Source organism: Bos javanicus, chromosome 18, assembly GCF_032452875.1.
Source record: "Bos javanicus breed banteng chromosome 18, ARS-OSU_banteng_1.0, whole genome shotgun sequence".
Classification (NCBI taxonomy): domain Eukaryota; kingdom Metazoa; phylum Chordata; class Mammalia; order Artiodactyla; family Bovidae; genus Bos; species Bos javanicus.
Genome location: NC_083885.1, coordinates 21,995,950 through 22,021,620, shown reverse-complemented (window position 1 = coordinate 22,021,620; position 25,671 = coordinate 21,995,950). Strand labels below are relative to the sequence as shown.

General features: G+C 40.1%; 1 protein-coding gene across 3 annotated transcripts in view; it reads right to left on the bottom strand.

The window, feature by feature from the left end:
- The window catches only part of RBL2 (RB transcriptional corepressor like 2), a 51,206-nt gene extending 31,085 nt beyond the window's left edge, over positions 1-20,121 (bottom strand). The window contains exons 1-8 of one of the 3 annotated variants that reach the window (XM_061387201.1): positions 19,758-20,121; positions 15,790-15,920; positions 13,023-13,223; positions 8,635-8,699; positions 5,060-5,188; positions 3,558-3,718; positions 3,402-3,466; positions 2,623-2,809 (exon numbers count right to left, since the gene is read on the bottom strand). In XM_061387201.1, coding sequence (XP_061243185.1) covers positions 2,623-2,809; positions 3,402-3,466; positions 3,558-3,718; positions 5,060-5,188; positions 8,635-8,699; positions 13,023-13,223; positions 15,790-15,920; positions 19,758-19,997 — 1,179 coding nt within the window. In that variant the 5' untranslated portion in view covers positions 19,998-20,121. Of the gene's footprint in view, positions 1-2,622; positions 2,810-3,401; positions 3,467-3,557; positions 3,719-5,059; positions 5,189-6,154; positions 8,360-8,634; positions 8,700-13,022; positions 13,224-15,789; positions 15,921-19,757 lie in introns of those variants that run through there. The other 2 variants (XM_061387202.1, XM_061387203.1) reach the window with 2 other exon arrangements.
- Between the last annotated feature and the right edge of the window lie 5,550 nt (positions 20,122-25,671).

The following is a 25,671-nucleotide window of genomic DNA, read 5'->3' as shown; positions in this document are numbered from 1 at the left end:
GGCTTCACAGGTGGCGCTAGAGGTAGAGAAGCCAATACAGGAGACATAAGAGATGCTGGTTTGATCCTTGGATCAGGAAGATCCCCTGGAGGAGGCATGGCAACTCACTCCAGTCTTCTTGCCTGGACAGAGGAGCCTGGCAAGCTACAGTCCGTGGGGTTGCAAAGAGTCAGACACGACTGAGCGCACACACACAGGAACTTATATACATAGCCTTTACATTTGCCGTGAACGCTAGTCTTACGTCTCTCTCTCTTTATTAAAGATGTATTCATCTTTTTTTTTAGCCGCACTGGGTCACTGTTGCTGTGTGCAGGCCTTCTCTAGTTGCAGCACGTGGGGGCTGCTCTTTGTTGAGATGCTCAGCTTCTCATCTGGTGGCTTCTCTTGTTGCAAGCACAGGCTCTAGGTGTGCTGGCTCAGTGGTTGCAGCTCATGGGCTTAGTTGCTTAGTTCACAGCACGTGGAATCTTTCCAGGCCAGGGACTGAATCTGTGTCCCCTACATTGGCAGCTGGATTCGTAACCCCTGGACCACCAGGGAAGCCCTAGTCTTGTGTGTCTCTTAACTGCCTACTCAGCTCCTCTACTAGATGTCTAAAAGACATCTCACATTGAACATGCTCATAACTGTAACTCTTGATTTTTACCCCCCTAGACTTGTTCTTTCTCCCCTCAGTAACTGTCAATAGTAAATAATTATGTAATGCCTACAAGCACTGAACACAACACCCGTCACAGACCTCATGAAGCTTTGACTCTAATGCAAGGAGACAGATGATAAACAGCCCATCTATCCTTCCTTCCCCTCTTCCTCCTTCTGTCTTTCTCTATCATCTTCAGATAAACAATTCTTCCTACCTACCTACCATCAGACAGTGATTAATACTAACACTAATCACAGAGTGAGAGGGAAAGGAAGTCTTGAGGTATGGGAGGATGCTGGTGGTTATTGTTTTATATGGTAGTCAGGTTATTAGAGATCTGGAGGAAGTGAACAAGTGAACCACATGAGTATCTTGAAGAAACACACTACAGGCCAAGGAAACAGCTTGCTCTGAGTTGGAAGTAGGCTTGGCATATCTGAAGGAAAAAGGAGGTTAATGTGACATGAGTGGAAACGTGAGGAAGAGGTGGTGAGAGATGAATTCAGAGAGGGAGTGGGGCTAGATCACTGATGACCTTCCAGACATCTGTAAGGACATTAGCTTTTATACCATGCACCCAACTGGAGTCCTCACTGTTTTCTTTCTTGCACACCCCAGATCCAAGCCATCAGTAAATTCTGTGGATGCTGTCTCCATAACAGAGCCTAAATACAACCATTTCTCTGATTCAAGACACCATGAATTATCACCAGAATCACTGCAATAGCCTCTTAATTCCTTACTCCCACCCCTGCCCCATCCCACCTCTTCACGAGCCCTTTTAAAAATGTAAACCAGATTCCATCAGTCACTGTTCTCTACAACGCCTTCCTAACGGCTTTCCTCTCAAGCAGAGCAAACGTGAGCATCTTCCCATGGCTCTCACAGTCCTCTGTGGTTGGCCTCTCCCCTTGGCCCACCCCCCTGCACTTCTTGGTCATTATCTCTCTCACTTATTCAATTTCTCCCACACTGGTGTTCTCACTCACTGTTCCTCCAAAAAGCCAACCATGTCTGTACCTCGTGGCTTTGTGCTTGCTGTTGTCTTGGTTTCAGAAACATTTCCCAGCTGTTCCCGTAACTTCCTTCCTCACCTTCTTCAGGTCTGTGTTAATACTACCTCCTCAGAGACGCCTTTTCCAACCACCCTATCTACACCAGAAGCCCTAGGCCCACCCATTCTCTCTTCTCCTCAATACTTTGCTCTACCACTCGATTTTAGCTTTCTTCATTTATCATCATCTGATAACTATAAATTTACTTGTTTGGTTATCTCTTATCCATCTCCCCACATCAGAATACTAAACAGGATATTCATAGCTGTTTTGTTCACTGGTGTAGTCCCAGTGTCTAGGATACAATCTGGTATATAGAATATCTTGAGAATATTTGCTGAATGAAAAAAGCAAACCAGCCTTGAGTCTGGTCTTACAGGTGAGTTACCCCCTTGGAATTAGCCACACTGCCTCTGGAAGTACCTGTCAGGAGTTGCTTATTTTCTATGAACACCACACACCAGAAGGGAAACTCTCAGTCTCCATCATCCTGCCTGAAATTACACATGATCCCAAAACTCAGTTTAAGAGAGTTTTCTTAAAGGCTATAGATTCTCAGTTTCCCTAGTGTCTTAGATGAAGGTACTGATTGGGGTCAATCAACATTTCCAAAATGCCTGCTATGTTCAGTATGTAACAGCTGTATATCCCTGGTTCTGTTTTCAGAACCAACAACCAGCATGAGGCATTCGTTGACATTTATATTAAACTCTTTTTCACAGTTCTAACCAAAACTTGTGAAAGTCATGTCAAGAAAAATTAAAATAATGACAGAGATAACCTTTCAACTGTGAGAGGTAGGACGTGAATTTTCTCCTTCGTACTGGAAGCCAGTAAAATGCACACACACACAACCACCAGAACACAGCAGGCCCTCGGCACGTCTGCTCGCGCTGCCTCTCTCGGGTCGGCTTGGCTCACCTTGTCGAAGTGCTGCTGCAGGATGTTTTTCATCTGCACCCTCTCAGCGGTCTCTGCTCCTGAACCAGTGTTCAGGCACCTTGAGAGAGTCCCAATTTCCTCTTCAGCATCCTCGCCCAGAAAAATCCGCTCATCTAAATTCCCAACAGATAAAACATACTCCTCATAGGCTTTATTGATGGCTTTACTAGAGGGGGGAAAAAAAAACAGGCAAAATGTACACCTGCAGAACTATTTGAATATTTGAAGTTGTGTGAGGCTACTTGTTTCATTGTTTTCATTTACTAAAACTTCTAATAGTTCTGTGAAAGTTAGATTTTAGTGGGATCACTAAGATAAAAACTGAGGAGCATAAAAATGCAGGCGTGCTCCACTGTGCTCACGCCTTGCACAGGAAGTGTATCTCGCTGACAGTACCCCAGGGTGGGTGCCCTGTACCAAGCTGCCAGCCGAGTTCTCTCTCCTGGCTGCTCCAGGCACCTGTGAAGACGTCAGTGCTTCCACAGCACCATTCGCCACCTGGGTAGTTCCAAAAGGATTTCTTTCAAAAATCATGATCCCAAAACTTAACTATCAAAACTTTAAAGAACAGCCGCACAATTTTCAACTACCTCAAAACATGTGCTTTGAGTAAGAGTTGATAGAACTTTTTACTGCATCCCTATATTCTGCCATAAAACATATTCTAAATTTCTAGGATACAAACAATAAAAACATTAAACTCTGACGTTTCCTGACCACATAAAGTATGAAACACTTTTTATAATAGAAGTACTCACAAACTCTCTCCAAAATTCCCAGGTTCTAAAAAACCAGTCAGATTTTCTTCTTTTCCCTTAAGGAGCTATGATGAAAAAAAAGATCCTTAAGTCATCATATTAAATCAAGTCTTTACCCAGAAAATATTTTCAAATCATTTCTTTCTACTTACAAACCTTTTTTTCATAAAGTTTCCTGATATAAGGTTTCCAGAAATGTTCCTTTATTCCTTTTGCTTCCAAAACTAAGCCATCATGTAAGGAACACAGTTTCTCAATGACGCAAGGTGGGTCGGAGGAAGGTTTAGAATCCTTAGCATGAAAATCTTCAGATAGACCTATGATGGGTAAAAGCACAGAACAGAGATATCAGGTAGCATTCAACAAGCCTAACTGTAATAAATTAAAATATAAATAACAGAGAGTCTAATCAGCACAGGAGTTGTTAGCACATGTGTGTATAGGAAATAGTGGAAGGTGCTAATTTAACTGTTTAAATACACTTCAAAAATAGCAAATAGCAGTAAAGCTTTTATTATGACTCAAAAGATTTCAGTTATTCAGTTATCTATCTGGAGAGAGTTAAAAAAGAAAAACTAAAAAATTATTTTTTATACTACTATAATATCTACAAAACAGATAAATAAAATTTTGCAAAAAAGTGTTACATTCAAATTAAAAAGTCACTTTGAGAAAAGTTACTGTTCAAAGCACATACTCTTTATATACTTTAATTATGTTAGATGTTTTTATTATATTACTTTATAGCCCTTCTTGCCCTAGACTCAATGCAAGGCAAAGGAAAAAAAACACAAATAATAAATAAAAGAAGAGGGAAAAAATGAAGGGAACCAGCGATACAGAAATACAAAAGGGAGTTAGGAAGAAAATAAATGAAAGGTCAGAATACAGAGAACACTAGACTTACCAAACCGGGAGCAACTGAAGTAATTAACTCATCTAACTTTAAAAATCTATCTTGTGAGGCAGACAAGTTGAAATTCTAATCATAACCACTTCAAAACTGACAGTCACTCAGAATCCTACCGAGGTATTATTCAAGCAGCAAGAGCATTACATACTAGTTCCATAAGTACTTTTTAAATATTTGCTTTATAAATCATAATTTGGCCTCTTACTGTATATCATTCATAGAAATTCTACACCTTAAAGCCTACTAAATGCATTACCAAAATAATGATCATTTCCACACACCTTTTAGAGTTGAAAATGCATTTTAATTATTTTAGAACCATAGGTACTCCTCTTCTGCAGAAAAGATTTGAATGAATAAATCTTTCAATAAATCTTCTTTGACCTCCTCCTGTGTGTCAGGCATGAAACTTGCCAACACACAAAACCACCGTCAGCTCGAATGTCATCGTTCCTACTCCAGATTTCTAAATTCCTACTTCTCATTGAGTATATATTTCAGAAACTTCTAAAGTTGTCATCTAACACTTCTAAAACGTTGTGATATTTGCAATTTCTCTTTCTACAAATATTTTTACAGAGAGCTCAACTCCTACTTCTAAGTACTCTGGGATAACTATGGTGATGAAGCGTGGAAAAGCATTTATGTTCTCTGATGCTAGGAAACCTGTACTATGTACACAACCCCCAAGAGTAAACATAGTGTAGACACGTGAGTCATCTGCGTCCCAGATTTACAAACTCACCTTTAAAATTAGGGTTCACAAGTTCTTTACGATTGGAACATTGAAGGGCATTTCCATAAACTAAGTCCAAAGCACACAGCAGAAGATGATAAGAATTAACCAAATCATCACTAATCATGGGAAAATTACCTACAGGATTATAAACAATTATAGAGTCAAATTTGCATCAACTTTACAATATTAAAAAAATAATCTCTTCCTTTAATTAAAATGACATTATACAACAATATGCAAGCCTGACTCAAGAGCTACAGAAAGTATTTTGGCAAATTTACATTTTGAAATATTACTTATTGTTTAATAAATTTCTAAGAGTTTAAGAAAAACCAAAACTTCACTAAAAATGCCATTCACTTAATAGCTGTTAAATAAGCATTTATTAAATGCCTGTCCAAACTTGCTCTCACTGGTTTTTCTTTTGAAAACTCTGAACACAACTTCGTAAACTATCTCAAGCTGTAAGAAATTGTTGTATATGAAAATACTTTTCTGTCAGGAAAACCAGTATAAATACTTATTTGGGAAAAGCTCAAAAATTATTAATATAATTATTTTTTAGCATATATGTACTTTAAAAAGACCAGAAACTATAATCAGACTCCTAACAGTAATAGTTCAATGCTTTTTGAAGTAGTAATACAAGCTCATACAAACTAACGCAACAAGATCACAATAAAATATATTTCAGTTCTAGAGAAAATATCCTGGGAATAATTGTTGATGCCTGGTAACCAAGAAAAAAGTAAACCAAAAACCTAAACCTATAGAAATATATAACTTTTGTAGTTCTGGTTTATCCCTAACATTGAAAATAGGTTTTTACAGGCAGTTAAGAGTTATTCTTAGAAATTAAAATATAGTTCTAGATATTCTGTATCTTTAAGCATATCCCTCTTTCCATTAAACACTGCTTATACATGCTCCATATTGATTTTACATTCTCATAGTAACAGATGAATTCAATCTAAATAGCTAACATACATCTGAAGAATTATTTCTAAGCCTCGACATTTTCACACTAAATACAAACACACACTCATACTACTTGGTTTCAGGCTTTTTTTCTTCTTTCCTCTAAAGAAAGTTACCACTTACCTCAGCATATCAGGATAAGAAATTCATTTTTTTAATAGGTGAAACATTTCAACAAATCAATTTAAATGAATTAAAGAAAGAGAAAAAAATATTTTTCTGTTGCCAAAAACATAAATGATAATTAGTAGGTTAAATTCTGCATTGATCTAACCAAACTAACTTGCTTGGTTTGACTATAAATATGCTTAATATTAAAATACACTCAATTCCTCAAATGTAAAACAGGAAGTGGTACCTACCAGTTTCAAATTAAAAAGCCCATCACTCTGACAAGCCTAAACTTGTCGCTGGTGTGCACTTGCCATAGAAGGAAAAAACCTGCAGCCCAGTAACTTCTTATGAGAAACTTAAATGCCCCTAAAGATCAGAATCTAAATTCCAGAACTCTCCTAACATGACAGAGTCTACCTTTCCAATCCTGACTTTAGAAATAAATCCCACTTTGTGAAATATTTTATCTTTCAATCAACAAAGATAATCTGAGTAAAGACTTGGGATATCATGTAAAACAGGAAGTGGTGCCTAACGGTCTTCAGGCCACAAAGCCCTTCATGACAAGCCCAAACTTGTCACTGGTATGTACTTGCCATTGGAAGTCAACAAAGATAACAGGCAAGTGTTGGCTTATTTATCAGGAATGAGATCATCTGGGATGCCCACCGTTGTGCACAAAGTCATGAAAAAGACGCCCATAAAGAATACACCTCCCCCACCAAATACTGAAATCAAGAACTGAAGAAAACCAACTAATCTCCTCTACTGGAAAAGATCGTAGTGAAGCATAAGTGATCACAGCACTGGACTGTGAGTGGACAAAGGCCCTTCAGACCAAATAATTACACACAGAATTAATAACAGTAAAATAAAATTCAAACACTGAGATAACTGTGGAGACAAAAATATGCCACCCCAGTTGCTCAGCTGAGACCAAAACCTACTTGAGGGCAATACACTTCTTTTCCAGTAATTTATATACCAGTACTAAATACTTACCTCCAAGAGTACACATACCATAAAAACAGATAAAAATCCTCTAAGTCATATATACCTGCCCATAACCTACTGCCCAGGTTAATACCATATATAACACCAGCCACAGTAAGCCAAGGGGCAGCAAATGTTCAAACCATCATGAAAACAGTTATGCGCTCTGAAGATGTTCTACATTTCATGCCACTGATCACACCACCTTCATCTGCACTAAAGAAACATGCAGTGTGATAGAAAGCAAAAGTAACCAAGAGCTTACTTCTGACAAAGATTATTTTTATTTTCAGTCAAGCATGCAGCTCGGGGAAGGCAGGGTAAGTTGTAACCTATAACAATCAGACAAATCATAGTGACACCAACAGAGTGACACATCCCTGCTGGAGGGCCCACACACCCAGCATGAGACCAAGAGCTAGAAGACGTGGATTCACATCCCAGCTCTTGCTCCAGCAGCTGGTCTCTGGGCCTCAGTAACTTACTCTTTAAAATAAATACACTGGGCAAGCTGACCTAATAGTGAGAATCTCTCCTACTGAAGAAACACCTTTCAGCTCTATAATTCTTTGATTTTAACTTTCTGTTTTATTAGGCTATCTTAATGCCAAAGGCATTCTACACAGTCTACAGAAAAAGCTAAGGAACTGTACTTTCTTTTCTTCCTTAAATTACTAAGAATCATTTTTACATGGAAACACAGAAAGGACAATGATAGTCATAAAAATGTATTTCACTGAATGCAGACCTTGGGCAGGTTAAGTGAGAAGAGAGGGTAGCAAAAATGAGTTCTATCTAAAGGCATTTGATCAAGCATGTTTATCCGAACAAGGCACAAAAAGTAATCTAAATTACTTTGAGAATGATTAGTCCCACTCCATTATGTAATGCATGTCTTGTGCAAAATATAAGTCCAAGACAAAAGCACAGACACACTAATGTGTTTTCAGCCCATAATTCAGAGATAATATGTTTTGGAAAAGATGTTGTGTAAGAAAAAAACTAAAGGATATTCCATTTAATGTACGATATTTGGTATATTGCAAAGAAACCCAATGCTGCGGAGCAACTAGGCCAGTGCACCACAACTGCTGAAGCCTGAGAGCCCTCGAGCCTGTGCTCCGCAAGAGAGACCACTGCAATGAGACGCCTGCGCACCGCAACTCGAGAGCAGCCCCTGCTCGCCACAACTGGATAAAGCTCGTGCACAGCAACAAAGTTCCAGCGCAGCCAAAAATAAATAAATGAATAAATACATTTTTAAAAAAACAGAGGGAGAGAGAGAGGGAGGAAGGGAGAAAATATCAAAGGAAAAAAAAAGAAAGAAAAGAAATTCAAAAGATTTATAAAATGGCAATACTTAAAGAAAGCGGGATTCAAATCCTCGAGAAGTTTTTCGGTGAGCATCTTTTCCTGATACACATTATAGGTTGACAGTAGTAGTACCTGAACTTTTAAGTAAGCTAATATTGAAATAAATATTACTCTTTCCTTACCTTTTGCATATATAAAAAGCACCCAACAAAAATGGAAAACTTCAGACACGGTACAGGGCTGTCGCCTTTGGGGGGAGAAAAAAGTCATGAGATAACAGAAGAATCAGAAAAAGACACGACACACGACTGTAAACTGGGTGAGAAACAAAACCCACAGTTGGAGGGAGTGACAGCAGATTCATTTCTCATGGAAAATGTGCAAGAAGTTCTGCTCCAGTCGAACACAGGTAAGGAAACAGCTGGGAGCGAGGGAAAGCTCGCTCAGAAGAAAACTTCTGAAGAACTGTAGAAGCTTTTCCAGGTCAAGATAGCTAAGGCAGAAAATAAAACGAGTTCTATTTTTTAACGAGTTCGTTAAAGCAGGGCAATGATGCTTATTCTTTGCCATCAACTGGTGAATAAAGCCCTATAATATAAACCAAGGAGAAGGATCTTGTGGCGAATGAGGCCACTAAGACACATGGAGAGCAAGTGTACAGAGTTAAGGACAGTGTGGGAACTAAATCCCAGTCTTCAGCTTCTTCTCCTCAAAGCACCTTGTTAGAATAAGGGTACGAACAAAATAACAATAAGAATGAAATGAACAAAATAACAATAGCTCTTTTGATGACATCGCAAGGCTAATGTTGCTTGAAGACCCATGTATACAGTCAGATTGGCTTCCCAGGTGGCGCTAGTGGTAAAGAATCTGACTGCCAATGCAGGAGATGTAAGAGACGTGAGTTTGATCCCTGGGTAAGGAAGATCCCCTGGAGAAGGGAATGGCAGCCCACTCCAGTATTCTTGCCTGGAGAATCCCATGGACAGAGGAGCCTGGCGGGCTACATAGTGTCGGACATGACTGCAGCAGCTTGGCACACACTCGTGCAGTCAGACAGTCCTCCAGTTTTTTTCCATCACAGCTGATGAACTGTAAACCCTCACTCTCTAAATACATTCCAGATTATATTAAGTCACGAAAAGACTTTTTTGGGGGAGAATGCTGCGCGACATGCAGGATCTTACCCCACACAGGGATCAAACCTGTGCCCCCTGCAGTGGAAGCACAGAGTCTTACCCCCTGGACCACCAGGGAAGGCCTACGAGAGGACTTTTCAGTGGAAATTCGGGGCGTCCTATAATTCCTTATATTTCGATCATTAAGAGTACCTGTTGTAGGTACTGTTGTAGGGAAGAAGAGGGAGAAAAAAATAAAAGAGTACCTGTTGTATTTGCTAAGTCATCTGCTAAAGGGAGTTTTAGACCTGTTTTAAACTGGCTTTTCTACCAAAACCTCTGCCAATGTTTAGATCAGACATGTGTTGGCTCCATATCCCAATACCCTTATTCTTACAAGGTGTTTTGAGGAGAAGAAGCTGAAGACTGGAGTTTAGTTCCCACACTGTCATTAACTCAGTACCCTTGCTCTCCATGTGTCTAGTCTCCTCATCCACTAAGAGATACTTCTCCTTGGGTAGCACATTGTAGGGCTTCATTCACCAGTTGATGGCCAGGGTTAAACGTCATGGCCCTGCTTTAAAAAGCAGGCTTCCCACCACAGACACAGGACAAACTGCGTGGTTTTGATGCCTACCAAGATAAAAGTCAAACTTTTAGGCTTAACCTTCAAGCCATTCTAACTTTCAGTTACAAGATAAGTCCTAGGGATGTAATGTACAACATAATAAATATAATTAACACTGCAGTAGGTTAATATATGCAAGTTGTTATGAGAATAAATCTTAAAGGGTTCTCATCAGAAGGCATTTTTTTTCTATTTAATTTTGTATTGCTATGTGAGATTCTGAATGTTCACTAAACGTATTGTGGTCATCATTTCATAAGTCACATCATTACACTGCACTCCTTAAATTTATATAGTGCTGTATGTCAATTCTATCTCAATAAAACTGGAAGGAAGAAAATAAAATTAAGGTACTCCAAAAACTGGCTCTGTAACTTGAAAACTCTGGAACAACCAACCAACTTAAGCCAAATTTCCTCTTTGCTGCTGTGGTATTTTCATTCTTCATCCTCTGCATAGAAGAACATCTATCTCTCCAAATTCACCAAAATGGGTACCCAATGATGGTTACCAAAATCCTACTCATCCTTTCAGACATGTTTCTACTTCTTCCATGGAACATTACCTAACGGGCTTATACAGAGTGAATTATTTTTGCCCCAGAAGTCCTACATTTCTATTATCTTTTGCATTTATACGTGCCTCTCCCTTATAATACTTACTGTAAGCTCTCAAAAGACAGTAACTGTGGGTTTGGGTTTTGGCCTGTTTTTGCTTTTAATATTTGTGTCCTACATAATACCTAACAAAGTAGTTCATATAGTAAACTCTCAATAGTCAATGACAAATTTTCAAAGAACAGTTTATAAGAAGAAGATGGGCTCTCAGGCAGACTCTTTAAGTTTCAGTAAGAGCTCCACACTTACTGTGTGACCTTGGCCAAATCACTTAGCCTTTGAAAGGCTTGGTTCCCCCCACCTGTAACAACAGTATCAACCTCATGAAGCTGAAGTAGTGATTAAATCAAGTAATACATGCTTAATTTAAGTCTTAGCAGAGTCCCTGCACCATAATAAATGCTCAGTAAATGGTATGGATTATTATTACTATGATTAGGGTGATATAAATGTAGACCTTTTAGTAAACTTATCTTAGAATTTTCTTAATTAGAATTAAGTAATATATACACCTAATATAATATGTATGTGCTCAGTCACTCAGTTGTGGCCCACTCTTTGCAACCCCAAGGAGTGTAGCCTGCCAGGCTTCTCTGTCCATGGAATTTTCCAGCAAGAATACTGGAGTGGATTGCCATTTCCTTCTCCAGCAATATAATATATATACATATATAATTTAGAAAATTCTATAATATATATTATAGAATTACATTGTCAACAAAGGTCTGTCTAGTTAAGGCTATGGTTTTTCCAGTAGTCATGTATGGATGTGAGAGTTGGACTATAAGGAAAGCTGAGCACTGAAGAATTGATGCTTTTGAACTGTGGTGTTGGAAAAGACTCTTGAGAGTCCCTTGGACTGCAAGGAGATCCCACCAGTCCATTCTAAAGGAGATCAGTCTTGGGTGTTCATTGGAAGGACTGATGTTGAAGCTGAAACTCCAATACTTTGGCCACCTGATGTGAAGAGCTGACTCATTTGAAAAGACCCTGATGCTGGGAAAGATTGAAGGCAGGAGGAGAAGGGGATGACAGAGGATGAGACGGTTGGATGGCATCACTGACTCAAGGGACATAAGTTTGGGTGAACTCCGGGAGTTGGTGATGGACAGGGAGGCCTGGCGTGCTGGAGTCGCAAAGAGTTGGACACGACTGAACTGAACTGATAATATATATATTATATGTAATAATATATATCAAAGCAAATGCAATCTGAAATCATTTTCTGCAACACTTTAAGGAAAGAAGATACTCTATATTTTTCTATAAATGATCCTATCAGCTCATTCAGGCTCAGAAAGAAGCTTGTATCCAAACTTTAGAATACTTCATTATAAACAGACAATTCCCCAAAACTGCAAGCAAAGTAGACTGGCTGCTTCCATAGCAGTGGGGTCAACTATATAAAAATGTACATTGTTTTATTTTTAAAGATGCTTACTTACTATAAATATCCATCACAATTTGGGAACATTTTTATATATTGAAAGAGAAGCAAACTTTATTCATTCAATTATAATAACTCCCTTTCCCCTACTTTTCTTGTCAACATCTTTCCAGTTCTATTTCCTCTTCTACTTTATGAAACAACTTTGCTGAGAAAAGTAGAGAATCTGTATCCCATAACTGCCCTTATCTGCCAGGAATGATGGAAGACATTGAGCCAGAGTACGTTTTCAGACTTTGCAGACACAGTCAGAGCACAATTTCATGACAGTTGCAATTAGACTACTCTCCCCCAACCGAATTTCTCTACTTTTCACTGGTTGCAAACATCCAAATACAAGGAGAAGCCTTTTCAGGGGAATTTACTCAGTTTGACATAGAAGTCAAATAAAGAGTTTATATGCATTATAATATGTAGAAAATAATAGAAAAAGTCAATAGTCAATATAAGAAAATTAAGTAATCAAATTCTATACCCAAGGTGGCTAATTGGCGAGGGCACCGACAGTCCCGTTGTTGCACTGCTGGTTGCTAGAAGGAAAAGTTTATATGAACAAAGATTCCACGCATTTTGCAACATGAAAGAAGCTAAACTCTTCAGAGCTAAAATAAAATGAAAAGCAAGAAATTATGATGAGAAAAAAAGATTACTTATGAAATCACATTGATTTCTTAGGACTAGCAAAATAAACTGAGGGACGCAGACCAAGGGATCCAAACCGGAGCACAGACAGAAGAGCGTGTATCCCTGCTTAACATACCGCTGTTTTCTTCCTCTCTGCTGACGCGGCTGCTCTTCTTGAGGATATTTAAAAATGTCCTGAAAGATGGGTTCATATTTCTTAAAAATTACAGCAGAAACAGTGAAGTTTCTTTCTAATCTCTCAGTACGTTCTCTGAAATGTGGAGGGAGATTGGCCATGTCTTCCCATTTCTTCATCTTGTTAAAGAATTCAATTAAGCTGATAGTAAAAATAAAAAGTGAGATTTTCATAATTAATACAAATATAGGTAAATAAAAGTAAATCAGCATTACCTCACTGTTACTTTCAGACAGTGACATAAAATCACAACTCATGACTGACTAGCTTAGTGTCACGGGTCGGTTTATTTCTCTCATCTTCCAAATCTTTCCTAATCCAAAGCTTTCCTAATCTTTTTTTCTGAGATTAAAGGTTTTTTAAATTATGAAATACACATCCACGCTATAAAATAAGTAAGTAACCAGAGAACAAAACCAACATTCATGTACCAACGGATTCAACGGATATTAACGCAGCACATAAATTTTGACATTTGCCTCAGATTCTATAGAAACAGCCAAAGTTCTCATTTGTACTCTTCCCCAATCCTATTTCTCACTCTTCTTCCCCAAAGATAACCATCATTCTATAGTCTGAGTCCTTCTCATCCAAGTTTTTATACTTACTATGTGGTTATATACATACCCAGCAACAGTATCTTTTGTATGTCTGATTTTAAAATTTTATATAAATAGTATAATGTAAGTAGCATTCTATAACTTACTTTTCCATTCAATAATGGCTTTTTGTTTGTTTTTTGGCCTTATCCTGCAACATGTGGGATCCTAGTTCCCTATCAAACTCACCCCCTGAAGTGAGAGTGTGAAGTCTTAATCATTGAACCATCAGAGAATTCCCCATTCAATACTGTTTATCAGAGTAATGTTGATATGGATAGATCAAATTCATTCATTTTAATTGCTAAAAATATTCCTCCATATGAACTACTATTTTTTGCATTTACTCCCCAGCCAATGGAAATTGAGGCTTCTAATTTTTCTCTGTAACAAAAAATGCTATAAGGAACACATTTTTATACATGTATATTGGAATTTCTTTAAGAATTATCCCCAAGAAATAGAATTGCTGAGTCAGAGAATATGCATCTTCAACTTTACTGGCTGCTGCCAAATTTCCCACTAGAGTGACTGTGCCAATTTATACTCTCTCTAATGTACATTAGCAATAGAGTTCCTATTTCCCTGCATAATGGTACTGTGCGTGCATGCTAAGTTGCTCCAGTCAACTGTGTTCGACTCTGTGCGACCCTGTGAACTATAGCCCGTCAGGCTCCTCTGTCCATGAGATTCTCCAGGCAAGAATACTGGAGTGGGTTGCCATGCTCTTCCCCAGGGGATCTTCCCGACCCAGGGATCGAACCCACGTCTCTTACCTCTCCTGCATTGGCAGGCAGGTACTTTACCCCTAGCGCCATGTGGGAAGCCCATATAATGGTATTATGAGACTCCAAATTTCCCCAATCTGATGAGAATGAAATAATATCTAATTTTTACTTTGAGCTTCTTTGATTACTAGTGAGATTCAATATATTTGTTACATCTATTAGCTACTTGAGTTTAGGCTTTTGTGAAATCATATACTCTTCCCATTTTTTAGTACCTATTTACCAATTATTAACTAGTGTTAGTGGTTATTTAATTCTTGATATTGACCATTGTTACATTGTAAATATCTTCTCCCAAACTGCTCTTTGCTTTTAATTCATTTAGTCCATTATGGCAGAAAAGTAAATAACCTGAACCCATAGATAAGAAGTTAAAAACTGAGTTTTTGAAATGGAAATAAAACTGAAGTCTGAGAAATTACTTGTGTTAAAGTATTAGATAAGTTTAGTCTAGTAAAGTCTATAATGATTATTCCATAATTTGACCTTTGCTTCTAAAGTTCCTTATCTGTCATTTAACTAGATTACTGTGTCTCCACTTTGCTTCTTTGCAATGATTATACTTAGCACCTTTTTTAAGGTTTATAGCCAAGGTGTTCAATTCTTTATCAATTGCCTCTTGTTCTTAGGCCTAAATATAACTCAGGATGAAATTCAAGATTAATAAATAGACCACAGCTAAAAGATTACATTTCTTGTTAATTATTTTAAAGTAAGTGATTTTTTTAAACCACTAGGTCCATTAAGTTTTGACAGTGGTATTTCCTCCAAAATGCCAAACATCCTTTTCCCACCAGCCTTTAATAAGCCATGAAAAAATTAACCCAAAGTGCCCAAATAATGAAACATAATCAATTCAATTACACAACAGAAAGAAAAAGCAATTTCTTCCTCCTCAAAATATTCTTTGGCCTTCTCTCTGATATTGTAATAGTGTTACTTATCCCCCAAACAGGAAACTGAGTATTTACACATTACTTATAGAAGATACCCGTCCTGTGCATATAGTTGCAGGTTTAATACCATAAAATATTTATCTTTTCAACTTAGAGTATCTTTACTTAGAATTCTCCCAATAATTACAATAAGTCATAACCTTTAATAGTAAACTCCTCATTTAAGTGTTAAATACATTAAAATTTAAATATTTTTCTCCAAAGAAATAAAATATAATGGGTACTTAGATGTGGCAAAGGAAAACCATGACCTAATTTCTAAATTTAGCATTCCACAGGCACAAAGGCTCAGAAAGTGAAAGAGAATTCCTACTGTCACGATGTTTTTATATTAGCCGCACTTTAACAACTCTAACATAGTTACCTCTGCTCAGAACATCTCAGGATTCGAGTTAAAGATACATAGTTTCCTTCAACTGTCCCCTTGCTTACAGTTGGCACAGATTTTCTGCAAGCCACATATAAGGCACATGCTAACCAATGAAGATCATTTCCCTGTAAAAAAAAAAAAAAAAAGACAATTGAGTTTGAGCTAATGAACTATACATATTTCAGTTGAAAAATGCTTGTGGGAAACTGCATTTTCAATCATGTTCCTGTCCCAAATGCTTTTATGACATATTCTTCCAAGGAGAAGTATAAGTTTGTTCTTTCACTTTGATCTGGCTCCACCAACAGCACAGATGAAAGTGATGCAACTTTCAAGATGATGAAAGGCAACAGGGATTCCACGCGGTTCTCTCTCTCTCAGGATATACACCTTAGAAGTCCCAACAAGAACAGAAATACAAGAAATCAAAAGATAAAAGTCTATAACCAGTATTCTATATTAAATATCAAATGAATTTTATTTTCCACTGTACACTTCCATGAGACTGACACCCCACATGATCTGACAGCATGCCCAACTACTAGTTCCACAAGGGCAGGGATTTTGATGTTTTTGTGCACTGCTCTATGCCCAGCACCTGGATAAGAGTGTCTGGCAAAGAACAGGTGATCAACAAGTATTTGGAAAATAAATACTGATTTACTTATTGGGTAAACTGATCTAAGAATCTGAGATCAAAGTCTTTTTTTAAAAATTGAGCAATCATACACATATTTTAAAAAATAACTAACCATGCAAAGATGGGCTCAATAAAGGACAGAAATGGTATGGACCTAACAGAAGCAGAAGATATTAAGAAGAGGTGGCAAGATTACACAGAAGAACTGTACAAAAAAGAGCTTCATGACCCAGATAATCATGATGGTGTGATCACTCACCTAGAGCCAGATATCCAGGAATGTGAAGTCAAGTGGGCCTTAGAAAGCATCACTAAGAACAGAGCTAGTGGAGGTGATGGAATTCCAGTTGAGCTATTTCAAATCCTGAAAGATGATGCTGTGAAAGTGCTGCACTCAATATGCCAGCAAATTTGGAAAACTCAGCAGTGGCCACAGGACTGGAAAAGGTCAGTTTTCATTCCAATCCCAAAGAAAGGCAAGGCCAAAGAATGCTCAAACTACCGCACAATTGCACTCATCTCACATGCTAGTAAAGTAATGCTCAAAATTCTCCAAGCCAGGCTTCAGCAATACCTGAACCGTGAACTTCCAGATGTTCAAGCTGGTTTTAGAAAAGGCTGAGGAACCAGAGATCAAATTGCCAACATCCATTGGATCATGAAAAAAGCAAGAGAGTTCCAGAAAAACATCTATTTCTGCTTTATTGACTATGCCAAAGCCTTTGACTGTGTGGATCACAATAAACTGTGGAAAATTCTGAAAGAGATGGGAATACCAGACCACCTGACCTGCCTCTTGAGAAACCTATATGCAGGTCAGGAAGCAACAGTTAGAACTGGACATGGAACAACAGACTGGTTCCAAATAGGAAAAGGAGTACATCAAGGCTGTATATTGTCACCCTGCTTATTTAACTTATATGCAGAGTACATCATGAGAAACGCTGGACTGGAAGAAGCACAAGCTAGAATCAAGATTGCTGGGAGAAATATCAATAACCTCAGATATGCAGATGACACCACCCTTATGGCAGAAAGTGAAGAGGAAGTAAAAAGCCTCTTGATGAAAGTGAAAGTGGAGAGTGAAAAAGTTGGCTTAAAGCTCAACATTCAGAAAACAAAGATCATGGCATCTAGTCCCATCAGTTCATGGGAAATAGATGGGGAAATGGTGGAAACAGTGTCAGACTTTATTTTTTGGGCTCCAAAATCACGGCAGATGGTGATTGCAGCCATGAAATTAAAAAACGCTTACTCCTTGGAAGAAAAGTTGTGACCAACCTAGATAGCATATTCAAAAGCAGAGACATTACTTTGCCAACAAAGGTTCGTCCAGTCAAGGCTATGGTTTTTCCAGTGGTCATGTATGGATGTGAGAGTTGGACTGTGAAGAAAGCTGAGTGCCGAAGAATTGATGCTTTTGAGCTGTGGTGTTGGAGAAGACTCTTGAGAGTCCCTTGGACTGGAGATCTAACTAGTCCATCCTAAAGGAGATCAGCCCTGGGTGTTCTTTGGAAGGAATGATGCTGAAGCTGAAACTCCAGTACTTTGGCCACCTCATGTGAAGAGTTGACTCATTGGAAAAGACTCTGATGCTGGGAGGGATTGGGGGCAGGAGGAGAAGGGGACGACAGAGGATGAGATGGCTGGATGGCATCACTGACTCGATGGACATGGGTCTGAGTGAACTCTGGGAGTTGGTGATGGACAGGGAGGCCTGGCGTGCTGCGATTCATGGGTCGCAAAGAGTCGGACACGACTGAGTGACTGAACTGAACTGAACCATCTATTATTTGTCATTTGTTTATATAACCCTGGGCTTCATATGACTTAACCACTGTGAGTTAAGCATAAAAAGTGTAAAATTATGCTTTTTCTATTTAATTTACAAGGTTACCCTGAGGGTAAAATAAGAGCTTATTTGGAGGCACTTACGCCCATCACCAAAAACAGTCCTTCTCTTTTGTCACAGGAACCACTAGGAAATAAACAATAACATGGCCTATTCGGTCATATCACCTAAGCATGTGAAGGAGCTTTGTAAATTCTAAAGCACTATCCATGAATGCTTTATGCTCCAGAAATGCCACAACCTTACTTAACCTTCAGAACAGCTGTGTAAAGTAAGTACAAATATCTCAAGTTGACATATCACAAAACTGAGTTTGGAGTGGTTAAGTAAATTGCCCGAAGTCACCAAGACCTGTCAGGTTCTAAAGCCAGTACATTACTAGCTCCCCGCCTCCCCCAAATGTAACTAAATTAAAATTCTATTAATGCAAGAATAAAAAATAATAAGAATAAACTTAATGAGTGCCACACAGGCAAAAACACAGTATTACAGTTAAATAACACCTCGGTTAGCCTTCCCATTCTGAGCCTATTTGCCCTACTCTTTCCACAAACTATTAAACAACTTAAGAAAATCATATGGCCCGCAGTTTAAATATCACTCCCACGGGCAGTCAGACAGCGGATAAACAATACAGACTTCCGTGTCACTTCCCATTGGCCCGTAAAGGGGAGGTGCCTACAGAGTTGAGTCTCACTGGCTAGAATGGCCATTTTTCTAATTGCAAGCCCCGTCCGAAGAAAGGGACAAAACATGTCTAGATGACAGCGACTCTTAAAAATCCTGTGCAGTGTCTGGGGTGACCAATAGGTCCTCAAGATCGCCGCAGTCCTGACTTCCTAGAGACAGATATGAGTCTATATCCAGGTAGGCAGAAAGCCCGTTTCATCCGCTCACGGGAAGATTCGTCTTTGTTTACAAATACACAAACACAGCCCGAAACGTAACGCATTTACTCAAATGGCAATGCCTGGACAAAGGCAATTAGGTACAGCTTGCAAAGAACTTAAGGAGAAGCCTGGAAACGCAGACGCTAAAATCGGGTTAATTTCAGCCTAGCGCAGGCAAGCCCCCCACCCCCATCCCCTTTGAGTACGGTCCTGACAACTGCACCTGTTCAGTCTGCCAACCAGATGGCTGTATTTTTGTAATCAGACCCCAGCACGACCTCAGCCTCGAGGTGCTAATTCAGGGCAAAGACTGTTCCCCCTTCGGAACCGGAGAGGGAAGAGCACCGAGACAGAGTTCACTTTTAGGACCGCTAAGGGCTTTTCAAAAGCCAGGTTTCCAAGACGAAAGTGGGCAGAAAGGACTCCCTTCCCGCTCCAGGCTGGGGACCTGGAAAGCCGGGGCTGACTTGGGGGGTTCCCCCGCAGGGCGCCCGAGCCGGAGAGAGAAGGGCCTCCATCCCCCGCGGCGGGGCGGGACCGCTAGGCCCCGAAAGCCGCTGCTCTCCTCCCCTGGGCGCACCTCCAGCGTGTAGCTCTCGCTCATGCTCCGGTAGCTCTCCCAGGCCTCGGCCCGCGCCGCCTCGTCCATGTTCAGACGGCTGCACAGCTCGTCAAACCGCTGCTGGGTCTGAGGGGCCGGCGACCGGGACGGCTGCGCGGCGTCCTCTGCCTCGCCATCGTCCTCCTCCTCCTCATCTGAGGCCGCCGCCGCCGGAGGGGGAGGCGGGGGCGGCGGCGATTGGTCGCCTCCCGACGGCATAGCGTACACCTGTGCGGCGGGTCCTCAGGTGAGCCGAGGGCCCGGGCCCGCAGCCATTCAAACCGCGAAGCGCCCGCCGGTCGGCCGCGCTCTCGGCGACTGCGCCGCCGCCAACGGCGCTGGACCTCAAGCCGGCACCCGTAGTTCCGAGCACGGCCTGCCGGGAAATGTAGTCCAGGCCGGAGACCCACGGGGATCAAAAATCATATTAAAAAAAAAAAAAAAAGTCATCTCGCGTCCTCTCTCTTGGCCTGAAATAAAACCGACTTCTCTACATTTCAAGTACCTCTTCATCGAGAGACCCATTCAGCAGGGTTGTACTGAAGAGAAAGTATCTAAGAAACGTTGACACGTGAAGGTTTACTGCTCAAAGTGTCCTCAGAAATAATACTTATCATCTGCGTGTCCTAATCTGAAAAACCAAGGTAAAAGTCAGGGCCTGTCTGCCTAAATTCAAATTTTGGCATCACTCTTACAAATTCTAGTTCTTTCCTATATCTCTTTTTTGTCCGAGCTGCAGTGGTTTATGGTACCTTATTTCCCCCATCAGGGATTCAACCAGCGCCCTTTTCAATGGAAGTAGAGTCCTAACCGGTGGACCGCCAGGGAATTCTCCTTTTCTATGTTTTACTTTTATGTGAGACTTTCAAATAATTATTTGATTTTTTTATTTGATTCATTTTTCCCCCATAGTGTGAATTTACATTTACCCCTAAGTGACATATTTGTTCTGTTCTTAGTTGCCCAGTTGGCTTAAACTTCATTTTTCTTTGCTTTCTCTTTTCAAATCTATATGAATCACTTTATTTCTAGTCCTCTTTGGTTTATAAAGGGCTATAGTATTAATAAGTAGGAGTATTATTTTGCAACAAAAGTCCATCTAGTCAAAGCTATTTCCAATAGTCATGTATGGATTTGAGAGTTGGACCATAAAGAAAGCTGAGAGCCGAAGAATTGATGCTTTTGAACTGTGGTGTTGGAGAAGACTCTTGAGTGTCTGTTGGACTGCCAGGAGATCAAACCAGTCAATACTAAAGAAAATCAACCCTGAATTTTGATTGGAAGGACTGATGTTGAAGATGAAGCTCCCATACTTTGGCATCTGATGAGAAGGGCTGACTCACTGGAAAAGACCCTGATACTGGGCAAGATTGAAGGCAGGAGAAGAAGGGGACAACAGAGGATGAGATGGTTGGATGGCATCACTGACTCGCTGGACATGAGTTTGAGCAAGCTCCAGGAGTTGGTGGTGGACAGGGGAGCCTGGCGTGCTGCAGTCCATGGGGTCACAAAGAGTCAGACATGACTGAGCGACTGAACTGATAGTATAAAACGTTTTCCTGCTCCAGGAGCCGAAGGCACTGCTGTTTTGCTATGAGGTCACTTTTCTCTCTCTTCATTTGACCCTTTGAACATAGCCACCTTACTGCAAGGAAGCCCAGGTCACTTAGGGTAGCCTATTATCAAAGATAGATAAAGCCAGAAATCAGTGAAAGGGATGAAAACATTTTATTCCATCACTCCTGACAATAGGGGAAAGAGCCAGGCTCAGGCCTGGTTTGTGTGGAGAGGACTAGGGATTTAAAAGCAGAATGAAAGAGTAGAGGTGGGGGAAGAGAGAAGAGCTCAAGCAAAACTGTTAAGAGGGTTAATGAGTATAAATACAATTAGGGCAGCTGGGCCTGCCAACTGTCAATTTGTTGAAGGTAGAATTGTATCCTCTCACAAACACTGGGAACAGTGACTGTCCTTCCTGAGGATTACATTTCAAAGGAATGGCTTTCAGGTCTCTGAGAAAGACACTCTTGATTTGTAGATGATACAGTCAGCCCTCGGTAAACATAGGTTGTGCGTTGGCGGATTCAGCCAACTGTGGATCAAAAAATATTTTTTAAAAAAATTCCCAAGAAGGGGGTGGGAGGGATGCTCAAGAGGGAGGAGATATACGTATACTTAGAGCTGATTCTAGAGAAGGCAATGGCGCCCCACTCCAGTACTCTTGCCTGGAAAATCCCATGGACGGAGGAGCCTGGTAGGCTGCAGTCCATGGGGTCACTAAGAGTCGGACACGACTGAGTGACTTCAATTTCACTTTTCACTTTCATGCATTGGAGAAGGAAATGGCAACCCACTCCAGTGTTCTTGCCCAGAGAATCCCAGGGATGGGGGAGCCTGGTGGGCTGCTGTCTGTGGGGTCGCAGAGTCGGAAATGACTGAAACGACTTAGCAGCAGCAGCAGCAGCAGCAGAGCTGATTCATTTTGTATGGCAGAGACCAACACAATACTGTAAAGCAGTTATCCTTCAATTAAAAATAAATTTTAAAATATTTCCAGAAATTTCCAAAAAGCAAAACCTGAGTTTGCCACACACCCTAGCAACTATTTACACAGCATTTACATTGTATTTAAAACTAATTGCAAAGCACTTATATTGAGTGGGGCTTCCCTGGTGGCTAAGATGGTAAAGAATCTGCCTGCAATGCAGGAGATCTGGGTTCGATCCCTGGGTTGGGAAGATCCCCTGGAGAAGGGAATGGCAACCCACTCCAGTATTCTTGCCTGGAGAATTCCATAAACAGAGGAAGCTGGCAGGCTATAGTCCATGGACTTGCAAAGAATCAGACACAACTGAACTAACACTTTCAATTTCTTTACATTGTGTCAGGTATCGTAAGTGATCTAGAGATGATTTAAAGTTTACAAGAGGATGTGCATAGCTTGTATGGAAATACTATGATGTTTTATATGACTTCGACGCCAGCAGACATTGTATCTGTAGGGCTCCTGGAACCAATGCCCTGCAGATACCAAGGGATGACTGTACATCTAAGAAGGGCAGAGGAAGGTATCACAATTGTAAGCCGTATTTAGTAAATGCTGTAGGAAAGGGACAGTTGGGGCTTTTCATCAGATGTTAGCAAGAACAATCTTTAAATTCTGGCAGCACTGAGCTTTCTCAGGCAGGCATTTTAATAGGGACTGGAGTCATCCTGGGACACAGTCCTTATGTTGCTAGAAGCCATGAAGAGTTTGGGCATCTCTTAGAGCAAGGGTTTGGACAGAAGTTCTGCTGTTTTCCTTTTGCCCATAGGACCTGAGTCCCCTGGTCTAGACTCAGGCATGCTGAATGAGCCTGTTGGAAGCAGATCCTTCAGCCTCTGGTCAAGCTGTCCTGGCTAGTGCTGTATGGAGCAGAGATGAACCCTGCCAAACAGCAGATCTGTGGACAAAAATAATTATAATTATTATGATTGTTATTGTTTCAAATCATGAATTTTGGGGGTGGCTTGTTATACAGCAACAAACAACAGAACATCTGTTAAGTGTAAGACATATGTCTATCAATTATGATGAAAGAAAAGAAATCACTTAATAACAAACTTTTTTCTTGGTCAATATTTATGCCACCACTACTCTTACCAACAGATTAAAAATTTTAACTTTGAAAAGCTAAAATTACTTAATAATTGACATTAACATTCCTTCCAGAAAAAAAGAACTAGGCACTTAAGTCAGAGGCACTTTTGATGATGGCGATTAACTGACTTGGACATTAGACTTTTAGACTAGGGTTACAAAACTTTTATTTCCCTTACTTCCTTCTCCTCCTTTTGAACTGTGGTGCTGGAGAAGACTCTTGAGAGTCCTTTGGACTGCAAGGAGATCCAACCAGTCCATCCTAAAGGAGATCAGTCCTGGATGTTCATTGGAAGGTCTGATGTTGAAGCTGACACTCCAATACTTTGGCCACCTGATGTGAAGTGGTGACTCATTTGAAAAGACCCTGATGCTGGGAAAGATTGAAGGCAGGAGGAGAAGGGGATGACAGAGGATGAGATGGTTGGATGGCATCATCAACTCAATGGACATGAGTTTGGGTAGGCTCTGGGAGTTGGTGTTGGACAGGAAGGCCTGGCGTGCTGCAGTTCATAGGGTCGCAAAGAGTTGGACCCAACTGAGCGACTGAACTGAACTGAAGTGAAGCTCTTCACATCAGTTGGCCAAAGTATTGGAGCTTCAGCTTCAGCATTAGTTCTTCCAATGAATATTCAGGGTTGATTTCCTTTAGGATTGACTGATTTGATCTCCTTGCCGTCCAAGGGACTCTCAAGAATTTTCTCCAGCACCACAATTTGAAAGCATCAATTCTTCAGTACCTCTGCCTTCTTTATAGTTCAGCTCTCAAATCCATACATGACTACTGGAAAACTATAGCTTTGACTTGTTGGCACAGTGACGTCTCTTCTTTTTAATACATTGTCTAAGTTTGTCATAACTTTTCTTCCAAGGAGCAAATGTCTTTTAATTTCATGGCTGCAATCACAGTCCATGGTGATTTTGGAGCCCATGAAAATAAACACTGACACTGTTCCCATTTTTTCCCTATTTACCATGAAGTGATGGGACCAGATGCCATGATCTTAGTTTTCTGAATGTTGAATTTTAAGCCGCTTTTCACTCTCCTCTTTCACCTTCATCAAGAGGCCCTTTAGTTATTCTTCACTTTCTGCCATAAGAGTGGTATCATCTGCATATCTGAGGTTGTTGATATTTCTCCTGGAAGTCTTGATTCCAGCTTGTACTTTATCCAGCCCGGCATTTTGCACAATATACTCTGCGTATAAGTTAAATAAGCAGGGTGACAATGTACAGCCTTGACGTACTCCTTTCCTGATTTAGAACCAGTCCATTGTTCCATGTCCGGTTGTAACTGTTGCTTCTTGACTTGCATACACATTTCTCAGGAGGCAGATCAGGTGTTCCCATCTCTTGAAGAATTTTCCATAGTTTGTTGTGATCCACACAGTCAAAGGTTTTGGCAGAGTCAATAAAGCAGAAGTAGATGTTTTTCTGGGACTCTCTTGCTTTTCCTGTGATTCAATGGATGTTGGCAATTTGATCTCTGGTTCCTCTGCCTTTTGTAAATCCAGTTTGAATATCTGGAAGTTCTCTGTTCACGTGCTGTTGAAGCCTGGTGTGGAGAATTTTGAACATTACTTTGCTAGCATGTGAGATGAGTGCAATTGTGCGGTTTGAACATTCTTTGACCTTGCCTTTCTTTAGGATTGGAATGAAAACTGACCTTTTCTAGTCACATGGCCACTGCTGAGTTTTCCAAATTTTGTTGGCATATTGAATGCAGCACTTTCACAGCATCATCTTTTAGGATTTGAAATAGCTCAACTAGAATTCCATCACCTCCACTAGCTTTGTTCTTAGTCGTGTTTCCTAAGGCCCACTTGACTTTGGACTCCAGGATGTCTGGCTCTAGGTAAGTGATCACACCAACATGGTTATCTGGTTCATGAAAATCTTTTTTATGTAGTCCTTCTGTATATTCTTACTACCTTCTCTTAATATTTTCTGTTTCTTTTAGGTCCATAGCATTTCTGTCCTTTATTGTGCCCATCTTTGTATGAAATATTCCCTTGGTATCTCTAATTTTCTTGAAGAGATCTTTAGCCTTTCCCATTCTATTGTTATCCTCTATTTCTTTGCATTGATCACTGAGGAAGGCTATCTTATCTCTCCTTGCTATTCTTTGGAACTCTGCATTCAGATGGGTGTATCTTTCCTTTTCTCCTTTGCCTTTAGCTTCTCTTCTTTTCTCAGCTATTTGTAAGACCTCCTCAGACAACCATTTTGCCTTTTTCTTCAAATGATGTATTCTGC